The sequence below is a fragment of the Emydura macquarii genome, unplaced genomic scaffold (assembly GCF_026122565.2).
Source record: "Emydura macquarii macquarii isolate MOO-44397 ecotype Brisbane River unplaced genomic scaffold, CSIRO-AGI_Emac_v2 contig_2863, whole genome shotgun sequence".
NCBI classification, from domain to species: domain Eukaryota; kingdom Metazoa; phylum Chordata; order Testudines; family Chelidae; genus Emydura; species Emydura macquarii.
In genome coordinates, this window is record NW_027133000.1 from 4,093,136 (window position 1) to 4,107,180 (window position 14,045).

Here is a 14,045-nt window from a genome sequence, read left to right on the forward strand (position 1 = left end):
TGTACTGTGGGACAGTTTGCCTGGTATGATTTGTGATTTTTTTTTTTTTTTTTTTTGGAGTCTTACTGCAAGTATCTCAGGCCTATAATTCCATCTAGCAGAGTTTTGATTGTTAGCACACCACTTGCTGCTTTTCTAACTTCCCAGAAAGGACAATGGGCCTTCCCTTGTTCAAAGCATTCCAACCCAATCCACAGAAACATGGTGTAGCCAGTTTTGGTATGGAAGGTGGACTAGGTCTTGGTTTGAGGGCATCTTGTGGTAACGTTTAAATAAATGTTGCTGCTGACTACCCACTTAAAAGTGCATAGTAACAAGTTAAACTCCATTAAGGAACAAGAGGGATTTTACAAATACATTGTTAAGTGATCAGATGTTGAGCTAACTCATGCAGGTACAAGGAGGTGTCTTTTGTTTTGGGATAGGGGTATGGTACATATTTTCCTTTCGTGGTGTTGATGTATACTTGTCAGAACAAGAAAAATTCTGACATCAAGAAGCTTTCTGCCATATGAAAACCTCACAAGATATGCAAACACTCTATAATGCGGAAGAAATTAAACACGTCCTTTGCAATGCACGTGAGACCATTCATTCCATTGCAACACTCACCTATTGTATTGTTCAGTAGTGTTGAAGGTGTCTCTCCTTTTAATATGGATCTGGCCATTTCCTCATGCACACTGCAGGAAGTGTTTTTATAATGCAAGTTCAGTACAAGCTTGAGGAGAACAATACACAACTTGTTTGAGCAGTTGAAAGTTGGAAAAACTAATGCACAGAATCCTAGCCAACTAAAATTTTCCACAATCCAGTTTTATAAAGCATATACAAAACAGAGGATTAATTTAATGAGTTCTCAGGTTTTGCTGCGACATTCCAGACCTAGTGCTGATATATGGGGACTTAGATCAACTTAACTATGCCACTTGGGGTATGGATTTTTCATATGCTTGACCAATGTAGTTAAACTGACCTAATTTTTAGTGCAGACCATTAGCTTTGCTGATAGAAGCACTCTTCTGTTGGCATAGCTGCATCTACAGTGGATTGTTTTTTGTTTCTGTTAACATAGCAATTGTGGCCATGTGGTGTGTATGGTAGCAGTTCCATAGCTATTGACCAAGCTTTGTAGTGTAGATCTGGACTTTGAGATAAACAATCAAAAAGCCATGGTTGCTTGCTGAAGTTTTCACTTTTTTTTTTTTTTTTAAAGTTAGTACAAAAAAAGATAATTCAGTTTTGTGTCCAAAGTTATTTTATCTGATCCAAGTTAAAAGTCACAGAGAAAAATGCACCTATGAGGGAAATTTAGAAATTGTATTTGTTAGCGGCACATAGCAATGTATTCATACAAAAGATGTCTTGGGTATTCTGACTCTTGCACAGGTAGTTGAAATTTCAAAACACTTTTAAAAAATCATTTTTCTTACTTAAAATTTTTACAAAACCCCAAAGAACAGCATAAGAAGAAGATAGACCAAAGGATAAGTGAATACACTAACACAGTCTACATTACAACAGTTAAATATAAATCACTCTCTGTGGACACACAAGTAGAATCCATCTTTGCTATGCATATAACGACACCTTTGTTAAAAAGAATGCCTCTGGGGGGTGGTACATTTAATAAAAATAATTTTGATTTGAAAAATATAAACATCTATTAAAAATATTTCTTTAAGAAATAATTTGTAAGAATAATACCAATGCTTCAATAAGTTGTCAGATCACAAGTGTCACCTTGTATTTTTCTAGGATGTAAACTGTTCAATATTGCAATTCAAGCCTTAAAAGTGTCAGTGTTTCTAATCAGATTAGTGCTTCAAAAGTGAGTTTGTTATATAAAACAGATAGGAAGATGTGGTTTTTGGTTCTAGGTTTGGTCTAGTCTTCAACATACTGTATATGAGAACACAGCAGCACATACAGTTGAAGCAGAGAAAAAGAAATAAATTCATCACAATGATATTCCACTAAATGCACAGAAGGGCAAGAAATTTAAGATTACATACTAAATGCACAAAATATTTCAAACACAAAAAAAGTCTTCCCTTCCTGTTGAGATAAATTAGAAACATTAAAGGATAAACCCAAAACTTGACCTACTTTAAAAAATGTTTGAAAAAGTCTATTCAATTCTCACACTCCCATCATTCCCCACCACCAATTTTTTAAAACAAAAGACACTAGTAGTTTTTGCAGTAGCATTCTATGAGCCACCCTCCCTCAAGCCTCTGGCACATGCTGAAGGAAACTAGTTTCAGTTTCAAGCTCCAGGTTATGTGGGAGGAGAGCAGGGCTAAGCAGTCCTTTTTAAAATTAGGACAATATCAATATATGTTGGAACCATTTTTGTGTTATGCTTTGTGAAAATGAAATAAAACAGCTTTGTAACAAAACATTGGCTCTTTGTAGGTCTTTGTTGTCTTTTTCTCAGTTCTAACTCATGAGCTTTTGCTATCTTCTTTTACAGATCTGTCTTGTCCTCGTACTGGCACATACATGCAGCTCGCTGGCTATCCAGATATGGTTTACATCCTAAATGTATAACTGCATCGAATAACAACTGAACAGTTGATTCACAGGCTGCAAGACACAAAGGGAGATCAAATCAGTATAGGATTAGTTTAGAAGTACTCTTAATGGAATATCGTAACAACTAAAAATTAGTTTCTCAGACATTCTCTTCACGATTGTTTTCAAATTGCCAGAGCACAAGGATAAACATAGCCTGGGACCAGAGAATGAATGAATGATCATTTTAAACTCTAACTTCAGCAATATGTCTAGTATGTTTTATATTTCAAACTTCTGACAAAATTTAGAATATAGATTTATGCCTCAATTCATGCTTAACTTCTTCTGGCTTTAATGGCAGATCTCTCACTATTTCTGATAATTACTTCACGGCAGTTAAACAACTTTGAGAGCCTCATCCTGCAAATATATTGCTCCTAATCAGACCAGTCATGGTAACAAGCAATATGATCCTGAATTAGCAGAGCACTTGTCTGAATCTGTCAGATATTGTACATTTGCAGAAGTGGGCCCACAATCACAAAGTATAGCATGTGCTGCCACAGAAGAACATACACCACTTAGATCAAAACATATTATTCTTTAAAGATAATTCCCTCCTCTACTGCTGTTGCACAAAGCATTACTTTCCTCCTGCACTTATATGAAGGCCCAATCCTCCTCCCATTGAAGTTCCTGCCAGAACTTCTGCTGACTTCAATGCACGTAAGAGTAGTCACTAAAAGAATACTAAATATAGTATCAATTCTAACATAATACAAAATTTAAGAGGCCTATTCTTTGTCATAAGAGTAACAGTTATGCTACTAGATTTCGGAAGGTATGTTACTGGCAAATTAATTTGTCAGGAATCTGTAACCAACACCTCAATTATTTCAAGAGAAAGTGAGTCTCTGAATTTTATTCTTAACAGGATGGGCTCCAGTTACTGAAAAATCCAAACTTGAAAGAAACATTGATTCAGCAAGATTAATGTTTACTACTATGATGTAGCTGTATTATTTATAAAAGGTAACAGAGTTCAGCATTTGCCTGCAATTTAATCTGTCACATTTAGTAGCAGTTTAAACCAAATCCAATGCAACAAATATTTATATTACTGCAGCACTGCAGATAACCTGATTATAGTTATTTTTATGAACTTGTACCACTGGTTTTCATGCACATAAAAGGGAACCCATGAATCTAAAAGACACACGGTTCAACAGTTAGCCTAGTTCTTTTCATAATCTCTCACTTTTGACTTTGGTCTAACAAAGACGGTGGATCTCCGGCGCCCAGTGGCCAAGACTGCATTTGCCTCCCACCCCCGGGCGCAGGGCAGGAACGGGACAGCCGTCCCTCAGCCTCCTGTGCTCCCCGCTCATCATGAAGAGCTGGCCCGGCACCCCGCACTTACCAATTGCTCCAGCCCCGCAGCCCGGCACCGGCTCAGAAGGGGTAGCTTCACCCTCCAGCCTGGGGGGAGAGGGGAACGCCGGGCCGGCCCTTTATGACGCACCGGGGGTGCTGGAGGGGCTGGCCCCCCTTGGTATGCCACTAAACAAAGATGCAACTCAGGGTAGTATTTTAGGGGATCTCTGTGTAGGAGGTGGAAAATATCCTCTTCCCCCCCTTTATTATTAGATCTACACATGTAAAAGCCAGAAAATACATATACACATCTCTTCATTTTAAAAAAAAAAAGTTTGGAGGGAAAGGGAAATAAATTAGTTTATGACTAAACTACTTGAAACTGAATGTAAACAGTCTATGCAACTATGCAGTGGCACAACAGCCAGCACACAGAGCTGAAAACGGCAGTTTGAGTGGAGATCTGTTGGAGGAGAAGGGAGGCAAGCCCGTTCCTTAGGGCAGTGAGTGAGTTCTTGAGCATGTGTTTGCTGCTGGTTTGTTTTCAGTTTCCAGAATCTAATGGGGGTGGTGTGTTGTGAGAGCAGCAGTGATTCTGATCACAGCTGAACCTTGATTGGGGGCAGGGCTTCACTAATCAGCATGCCTATAAAGGCAGCCAGGCAGCCAGCCCACCCAGCAACCAGATGAAAACAGAAAAGAAGGAGGTTATCTGGTTTCCCCTTCTTGAAAGCTTAGGAGAGATGGCTACAAGTGTCAGAGAGGCAGCAGTGGTAGTAACCCAAAGAATAAAAGAGACAATGAAAATGACTGGAGATGAAAGCTGTGGTATGTACCTTATTCTGGAGAGGGTACCTGAAAGGTGCTTTATTTGTATGAAATGCCACCTGATAGCTCTGATGGAAGAGATGGTCTGATGTTTGGAGATGCAGCTAGAAACTACAGTTGAATTTTGAAAAGGATTTGAATGAATGATGGAGAGAAGAGGCTGAAGGGAAACTTCAAGACTTGCAGATGCATACTGGCTCAGAGAATGGTGAGGATAGATTGCTGGATGATCAAAGTGGCTGGTAGAAGCATGTGACTATAAGACAGGAAAAGACTAGCTAGTAAAGGAGAAATAAAGCGGTGGAACAGATTTGATGAGTTTAAAAAATGAAGGGGAGAGACAGGCAGCAACTGATAGAGTAGATCTACTGCACTTTAAGTCAAAGTTGCAGATACTATCTATAACCTGCAACCCAAGGGGAAAAAAGTCATAGGGAAGGGTTGCAGATCAAACTTGATGTACAAGCATCTCAGACAAGTTGTTAGAAGAAAGCAGAAAGCATTCCTTGTTGATCCATCCCAGCCTACAAAAAATGGAAGAAATCTTTTGGAGGTCAAAAAGTAAGGAAAGTGAGAGCTGCCAAAAGCCAAGCAGAGTTGGATCTTGCAAAGGAAATTAAAACCAATAGTAAAAGGTTCTTTAGCCATATAAATAAAAAGAAAACAAGGAAAGAAGAAATGGGACAGCTAAGTACTGAGGATAGGGTGGAGATTAAAGACAATCTAGGTATGGTCCAATACTTGAATGCTTTGCCTCAGTTTTTAATAAGAGAAATGAGGAGCTTGGGGACAGTGGCAGAGTGTCTAATGGGAAGGAGAATGTGGAACTAGAAATCTCCACATCTGAGGTGGATCACAAAGCTCAAATATCTTAAATCAGACTAAATTGGGGCCCCTGGATAATTTCCATTCAAGAATATTAGAGGAATTGGCACATGAAATTGCAAACCCATTAGGGTATGATGGGAGAATTTCAAATATTTAAGGAATGGGGGTGGGGTAATCCAGGAAACTACAGACCAGTTAGTTTGATTTCAGTTGTATGCAAGGTTTTAGAACAAATTTTTGAAAGACAGTAGTTCAGCACATAGAGGTAAACGGTCATTGGGATAAAATACATCACAATTTTACAAGATTTTTTTTTTTGAGAAGATAACTGATTTTCTAGACAAAGGGAATGCAGTGGAGCTAATCTACTTGGATTTCAGTAAAGCATCTGATACAGTTCCACATGGGAAATCATTAGTTAAATTGGAAAAAATGGGGATTAATGCAAGAGTCAAAAGGTGGATAAGAAACTGTTTAAAGGGGAGACTACAAGTGATATTCCAAAAGATGAACTGTCAGGCTGGAAAGAAGTTACTGCTGGAGCTCCTCATGACTTGGTCTTGGAACTAATCTTATTTAACATTTTCATTAATGACCTTGGCACAAAAGTGGGAGTGTGCTGATGAAGTCTGTTGATGACCCAAAGTTGGGAGATATTGCCAATATGGAGGTCTAGAATATCATACAAGAAGATTTGAATTACCTTGAAAACTTGAGTAATAGAAATGGGATGAAATTTAATAGTGCAAAGTCATGCACTCAGGCACTAACAGCAAGAATTTTTGCTATAAGATGAGAATTTATCAGTTGGATGTGATGGTGGAGGAGAAAGCCCCAGATGTACTAGTTGATCACAGGATGACAATGTGGTGCGGACATGAAGAAGGCTAATGCAATCTTAGGATGCATCAGTCAGGATATTTCCGGTAAAAATAGAGAAGTGTTATTACCATTATACAAGGCACTGGTGAGACCTCATCTAGAATACTGTGTTCAATTCTGGTCTCCACGTTCAAACTGAAACTGGTTCAAAGAAGGGCTACTAGGATGATCATAGGAATGGAGAACCTACCTTACAAGGGACTTAAGAAGCTTAGCTTGTTTAGCCTAACAAAATGAAGGCAGAGGGGAAAATATGATTGCTCTCCATAAATACATCCGAGATAAACATCAGGGTGAGAGAGGAGTTGTTTAAGTTAAGGGTGTGTGTGTGTGAGAGAGTGAGAGTGAGAGTGAGAAAAGAAAACAACTTGTTTTCAAGACTGATCTTGATAAATGTATTGAGGGGGTTGTATGATGAGATTGTCTACAATGGCTTATGGCCTTCCCATGATGGCTATTAGCAAAATATCTCCAATAGTCAGAGACTGGATACTACATGGGGAGGGCCCTGAGTCACTACAGGGAATTTTCTCAAGTGTATGTATGTCTGTCTGGCTCTTGCCACACCGTCATGGTCTAATGGATAGCCATATTTGGGATCGGAAAGCAATTTTCCTCAGGTCAGACTGGCAGTGATCCTATGGGTTTTTCTCCTTCTGCAACATGAGGCACGGGTGTCTTGCTAGTCTGAACTAGAGAAAATGGTGGAGTCTAACTTGAAGTCTTTAAATCAAGACTTGAGTAACTCAGCCAGAGGTTATGGGCTTACTACTGAAGTATGTAGGAGGTCAGACTAGATGATCATGATAGTCCCTTCTGGCCTAAAAGTCTGAGTCTGCGTTTTTACAGAGCTTCAATAAAATATCAACTTAGTATAACTTGCATGCTATTTTTCGGCCTTACCCTGTACACTCTCTGATATTCCTAGTGTTTTCTGTACTTCCCTGCAGATCTTGGAGAGACAATACTGAAATTGTTCATCACAATCATTTTTTCTATTGCCACAGGTATCGTAGCATCTGTCATGTTGATTACAGCACTTTGTCATTGAAGGGATACCAATGTCAAACTGTAAAGGAAAAATTCAAAGTTAGCATTCCAGCCAACAAGATACAACTTTTATTGCATCAGGGTTGGTAAAAACTGCCTGCCTTCTATACACACTGTTGAATCAATATGTTTGAACTTATTAAAAAAGGTGCATTACCCACCACTCCAATACCAAGCAAAATGTTACTAACATGGACAGTGAGAGAAGAACTGAACCTACGATTCTCTCATAGCAGGGCAGAGTGGTACCATTAGGCCAACCCAATGTTCTTGGTTTTAAATCAGACAATATTCTATTTCATCCATTGCAGGTCTTAGATCTTCTGGGATGGGGTGGGGAAATTGCTTGTTGAACACTAACAATCATTTAATATCATTCCTGTAATATTCTAGGGTACTGAAGAAAAATGTTTACATTAGTAAACATCAAGTTAGTCTATTACTAGTAGAGACTAATTTCCTTCCCCATGTAATATTGAGGAAGTTCAACCACAAACAAAAACATGAATATTTGGTTTAGGAAATCTGACCACACAACATACAACCATAAATCTCTCTTATGTAGGTACTTACTGACTATGATCAAGTCACCTCTTAGCTTTCTCTTGGATAAACTAAATAGATTCAACTTCTTAACTTTCTCACTATATTTTCCACACTTTATATCATTCTTGTAGATCTTTTCTGAACCTTTTCCAATTTTTCAGCATCCTTTTTGAAGTGTGGACACTTGAGTTAAGAAGCTGAAGAAAGACCTATTCAGACTAGAAATGAGGTGCACATTTTTAAGTGAGAATAACTTGGCAAATAGCATGGCTTACATACAGATGTGATAGATTCTCCATCACTTGAAGTCTTTAAATCAAGATTGGATATCTTTCTAAAAGATCTGCTACAGCTCAAACGAAAGTTATGGGCGTTAGGCAGAAATTAATGGGTGAGGTTCTTTGGCCTCTTTATGCAGGTGGTCAGACTAAATGATCATAATGGTCCTTTCTGGCCTTATGAATATGATGCACATTTCTATGTTTAGAATGAAAGTATAAAACTGGCATACTTCTCTTTAAAGTATACGGTTCACAGCCTGTTATTAAATATGAAAGTCCAAGTAAATATGAAAAAAATAAAATGCATGAAGGAGAGAGATTTACATGAACTCCAAATAGTGGGGATCCACATCCATTCGGTGGTGAAAGTTTATACCCATAACGTGGAAAAGGCTTCAATCCTGTAAAAGAGATTTTAAAAAGCATGGAGTACAGATCTTTTCCTGCTTAATAATATAGGCCAAAGTTTTCAAAACTACTGTATAATTTCACTTTATGCATTTAAATCCATATTCAGGCACCTGAATATTCAGAGCTCCCACTAACCTGCAAGTTGGAAGGAGCTACAGGTATTAAGTACCTCTTAAATTTTTATTTATGTATTTGGGTTTTGGTTTTAGGCATCCAAGTTCAAAACATTTGGCCTACAAATAATATACTCGATAAGGCAGAAAAATGTACTATATGCAGGGAAGAACTAAAGCAGGAAAACTAGTTTTAGTACATTTACCTAGAGTTCTGCATGCTTTTCCTATCCATAATCCAAGACATTGCTCTGAAATTTTCATTTTAGACATCAGAATTACTAACTGGAGTGAATATGATACAGAAGTATTGTTGCTTAATCCTATAAAACCACAGCATTGACTAACTTATTCTATTTGAGCAGGGCTTCCCTGAATATTTTAGAAAGAATGTAAAGGGGAAAAGCCATGAAATTACTCTGATGCGTACACCAGAATAAGTAGTATGGAATTTTATAAGAATACAGCTAAACTGCTTTTGATATCTGAGACCAAACTGAAGGAAGCATTTTATGGAAGGGAATGTATGTGTTGAGGTCGGAGTGTCACTGCTACCCTGTTGGCCTGAGGTAAAGCAGAGAGAGACATAGCAGAAACTGTGTACACTCAGCAAGTAGCTAGAATGCATTTAGTGTAAGAGAAATTTCAGATGGGACTTACTTAACACTATCTCAATTGAAAAAAGTACTAAAGGTTTATTCCAAAGAATCTTCCATTTTTGACATTTTCATATGTCTTTAGGTTATAAATAGTCTTACTTGTGATTTTTTTTTTTTTGAAGTCCCAGATTGAAGTATTTTACATATGCTAAATAGATTCTAGCAATTAAAAATACCAGTGACTGTAGAGGAATGTGAATCCCCACACACTACAGCTAATTACATGTGCAGTGTCATACCTGGAAGAAAAGATTCCTTCCTGACCCGTCCAGGCAAACTATTTATGCTCAGTGGCAAAAGATTCAACTAGGTTGCATTACCAGTGCAAACAGCATATGTTAACTTGAGCTTTGCCTTAATACCTATTACTTAAGTTTCACTAAAATCCTGTTCTAAGTTTTTCATTAAACTTTTGGCAATTGTTTGTTAAATCAAGTAACTTTTCTACGGTAACCTAAACAGGCCCTCTTTTTAGTATTTAATTTGGACTGGCAATTCTGATGGAAGTTGCAGGGAACATCGGGTTTTTTTTTTTCCACATGGTTTTAAGACTTTTAGATCATATCCTAGTACAGCCAATAGCCATTTTATGCTTAAGTGTTTATTGACTTACAGGCCAACACTTCTGTAATGAAGACTCTTGAAATTATGCAAATACTAAATTACATCTTCTGCAATCAACTACAGTGTGAAGAGAGTGGTCACTGGAAAGAGCACTGCAAAATAGCAGTATTACTACTAAACTACACCAAGTCAGGGCTGCTAAACAAGAAAAGCCTGAAGACAAAAACATTAGACACTGCTGTCAAAGTTAACAAAAATCACTGACAACCAATCCTGTTTCAGATCTTCTAGGACAGTGCAGACACTATACCTTATCTTCTAAATATGGAAAGTAAACCCTGTAATACAGAAGATTTGGGTGACAATGGGGCAGTCTGTACATAACCGTATTTTTAACAGTTTTTTAAAAGGTCTTTTTTAAAAGACAACATATTAATGAGGTCAGGTTGCCACAGAAGTCAGTTATTGAAATAACTGTAGAAACTGACCATTTTTGCTCTTTCCTGCCTGTGAGAGGGGTAGAGGTTGAAATTTTATATGACAGTACATCAGGGCAAGAGAAATTCCTAAACCAAAAGCTTCTGCTAAGATAAATGGTTCAGCCTGCATTAATCCTCACCAGATGTCCAACTTTGTACCTGGAAACTTATCTGTTGCCCCTAGAAATGGACCCACGCCATGGAATTTGAAACCAAACTGGCCCCCCCGGGTTCAAAGAGAACGTTTTGAGCCACAGGAACTTTTCGTTGCCTTCGTTTCACAGCTTTTTAGACCGGGATCCGCTGCCAAGCTTGGCTCCAACCCCCTCCAAAACTCCAGGCCCATCTCCACCGGGAGAGAGGCTCTTCCCTCCCCGCCACCCCAGCCCAGCCCCGTGTGGGTGGTAGAAAGTACTTCTTGTTACCATCGCTGCATTTATACAGACACAGGCCGTCCTCTCCTCCCAGGAGATCCAGAGCCGCGTTCAGGTACATGTCTATCTTGTGCACCCCGTTCCTGATCGTCTTGAGAGTCATCCTCCAGTCCGGGGTCTGGGGCTCCTGGCACTGACCCAACGGTGGCCGCCGCCCGCCCAGCAAGCCACAAGCCAGAAGCAGCAGCAGCAGGGCGCAGGCCATTGCCTGCACGGAAGGTCCCGCGGCCCGGGCTGTAGCACAGCCGCCGCAGGAGAGTCCCCGCTGGCCCGGGCGCTCGCTACGCCCCCGCCGCCGGCTGCATGCCGCGCGCCCCTCACCTGCGCCGAGGACAGGCGCCCGCAGCCCCACTCTCCCCCGCTTGCCCCGGCCGCGGAACTTCCACCATCCCGGGCAACTTCAGCAGCACCTCTGCGCCGTCAACCTGCGCCTGCCGGGCAGGCCCCGCCTCTGCCCTGCTGGGGCGGGGCTCTACCTGCTGTCCTGCGCGGAGCGGAGGGAAGAAGCCGGGGGTGGCTCTTCCTCATCAATTCTCTGACTCAGTCGCTTGCAAGGACAGCCCCAGGGGACGTGCTCCTCCTTCCGGGCCTCCGCCCACCAGCCCGTCGGCTGGGGAAAGGCTGCGTCCCGCCAGCGGGTGGCTCAAGCCGCTGAACTGGCCTTCGGCCACCGACTTCAGTGGGAACTGGCGCAAGCCCTGTGCGGTGGAAGGACTTTGCGCTGCTGTCGCATCTTCCGTTTAAAGAGCTCCAAAGTTCTATAGAAAGTCCAATTTCACATGTTTTTAAGAACAAATGATGAAATACTTCGCTCCTTATCTGGGGATCTCAAATCACTTCACAAATTCTGAGTTAGGAGATGAATTGTGATAGGTTAGGCCTCCATCCTGTACTACATGTGCTTAATTACAATGAATTTCAGTGGGACTGCGGGTTAGGAAAGTGTTAGGCAGGTGTAAAACTGCAGGATCCTGGGCTCTTCTCTATTACAAAGAATATTTTCAGCTTCTAGACACTTTACATTAATTTTGTTGTAACTATTGGTCGGCAGTTTTGAGATCTTTGTGAGAGTTTCTCTCCATTACATAATTAAATCATTGGATTAAAGGATGTTTCTGAAATATTTGCCTCCTTCAAACATATTCTGCAATGGAAAAAAAGTATGGTTCAAAATAAGTTAATGAGTAGCTTAGGTCATAAAAGTTTTTGCAGAATTTATATAATCCTGATTTAATTTGCTGTGCAAGTGTTATGGGACTATGAATAGCACAAGATATGCTATCGAGAATCAAAGAATCAAAGAAATATAGAATTATGTTAAACAAAAAATCCTCACCTGTGTTGTTATAATAATGTAGGGAAATATAAAGTTCATAGAAATATTATAGCAAATTCTACTTTGTGTGGAAAGGGGATAAAAGCCATTGTAGATCTCCCCATAAGTAAGGCGTAATCCAGTCCATATTGTTTTAAGAAGCCATTTTGAGGGGAGCCTTTGCACCTGAGTTCATAATGCCTGTTGTTTTAAGAACAGATTATTTAAAATGATATAGATTCAAAATAAGGTACTTAAGGAAGTGGGGGAGTTCCTTGTGTGAGCCAAGAACTTGAGACACAGGGGCATCAGGTCAGCAGTGACTTTGGGTGACAGTAGTAGAGCATGGTCATGTCAAATCTTGGTATTTTAATGGGTTGGCAAAGACCATTTGTTAGAGCTGGCTGAAAATTTTCAAGCTTTGAAATGTTTTGATTGGAGGAGGGAGGGAATGAAAGTCACAGGTTTTGCAGGAAAATTTTCCTGTTTTCCAAACAGCTGTACCGTGTATACATTGATTGGAGTGGGAGAATGGTCAGAACTCAGGGCTTGTTCTATCTATAGGATTTCATCAGTCTTGCTCCTCTGAGCAAACACTACTTCCAAAACCAGAGGTACTATGTTTTGTACAAATCATGCTTGTCTTACTCACTTGAAGTCAATAGGACTGCTTGTGTACATATAGGTAGCAGGATTTGGCCTTTTATATCTAACAGTATTTTATTTCTGCAATACAACCCAGTATTTGATTTCGTGACATTGTTAAATGTGATGGAGAGTGATCTTGCAACACTTACTCATGCAAGGGATCCTATTCCAGTCAATAGGATCAGTTATATGAGAGGGCTGTAGGACTGGGTGCTAATGATGAAGGCTAATGAGAAGGCTGAAAGACTATTAAACATGAAGACCCCAGTCCTATTTTGCTGAGAACATTTAGGCCCTGGTAAATTCACCTACAAAACACATTTGAGAGTTTTTGGAAATAAAGTTTTTGTTTAAAAACAAAAACAAACCTAAGTACTACTTACATGAGCTCAGCTGGGATGATGGTGAGAGTTGTTTTCATTTTGGCAAAAAAACTCTTGATTTTTGGATGTACTGAACCCTTCAAGTAGTGCTTTTGAAATTTCAGGACAGAATTAACAATCAGAGCAGAAAGCTAATGTTCCCAGCCATGGGGAAAGAAAACTGTCCTGCTTCCAAGTAAGAGTAGGAAGGGCTATCCAAGCAAAAGACTCATGTGCCAGGCATTTAATTATTTCATTTCTTGACCCATAGGATATAAAATGATTTATATCAATCAAGCACCAATAGAAACACAGGAGCAAGTGATTGGCACCAGGTAAAGCAAGTTGAAATAGAAGGGGGAGCTCTTACCATAACTGTCAAGGAGGAAGGAGGGCTCTCCCTATGTTCAATGCACCAAGGACCCTATTCAGGAAAGCACTTCAGCCTGGATCCACAAATGGACTCAGGTGCCTAAGCACCACTGTGATCCACAAAACTCCCGTTCAGCTGCTGCCTAACTTTGTAGGCTCCTGAATTCCCTCATTGCTTATGTTTTCCCTGTACAAATTCTCTAGATGCCTAGGGTTGTACCTGTGGGCACATGCGCTGTTGCCTCAGTGCTGACCTCTATTGCCCACATAAGCCCCAATGTGGTTCTCAAACCAGGTGGAGATAGGCCTACCCTGTTTATCTCACCTGCTGAGCTGATCTGGGAGGTGTTTTCAGAAACTGCCTAGCTCTATACACAAC

The 14,045-nt window shown here is 40.0% G+C and overlaps 1 protein-coding gene across 1 annotated transcript; it reads right to left on the minus strand.

The window, feature by feature from the left end:
* Positions 1-1,107: 1,107 nt before the first annotated feature.
* On the minus strand, positions 1,108-12,063 carry PLA2G12A (phospholipase A2 group XIIA). Its single transcript, XM_067568225.1, has 4 exons — positions 10,961-12,063; positions 8,634-8,710; positions 7,336-7,501; positions 1,108-2,589 (listed from the first exon to the last, which is right to left on the minus strand). The coding sequence occupies exons 1-4, from the start codon at positions 11,172-11,174 to the stop codon at positions 2,471-2,473; spliced, it is 576 nt and encodes a 191-aa protein (XP_067424326.1). The 5' UTR covers positions 11,175-12,063; the 3' UTR covers positions 1,108-2,470.
* Positions 12,064-14,045: the final 1,982 nt, after the last annotated feature.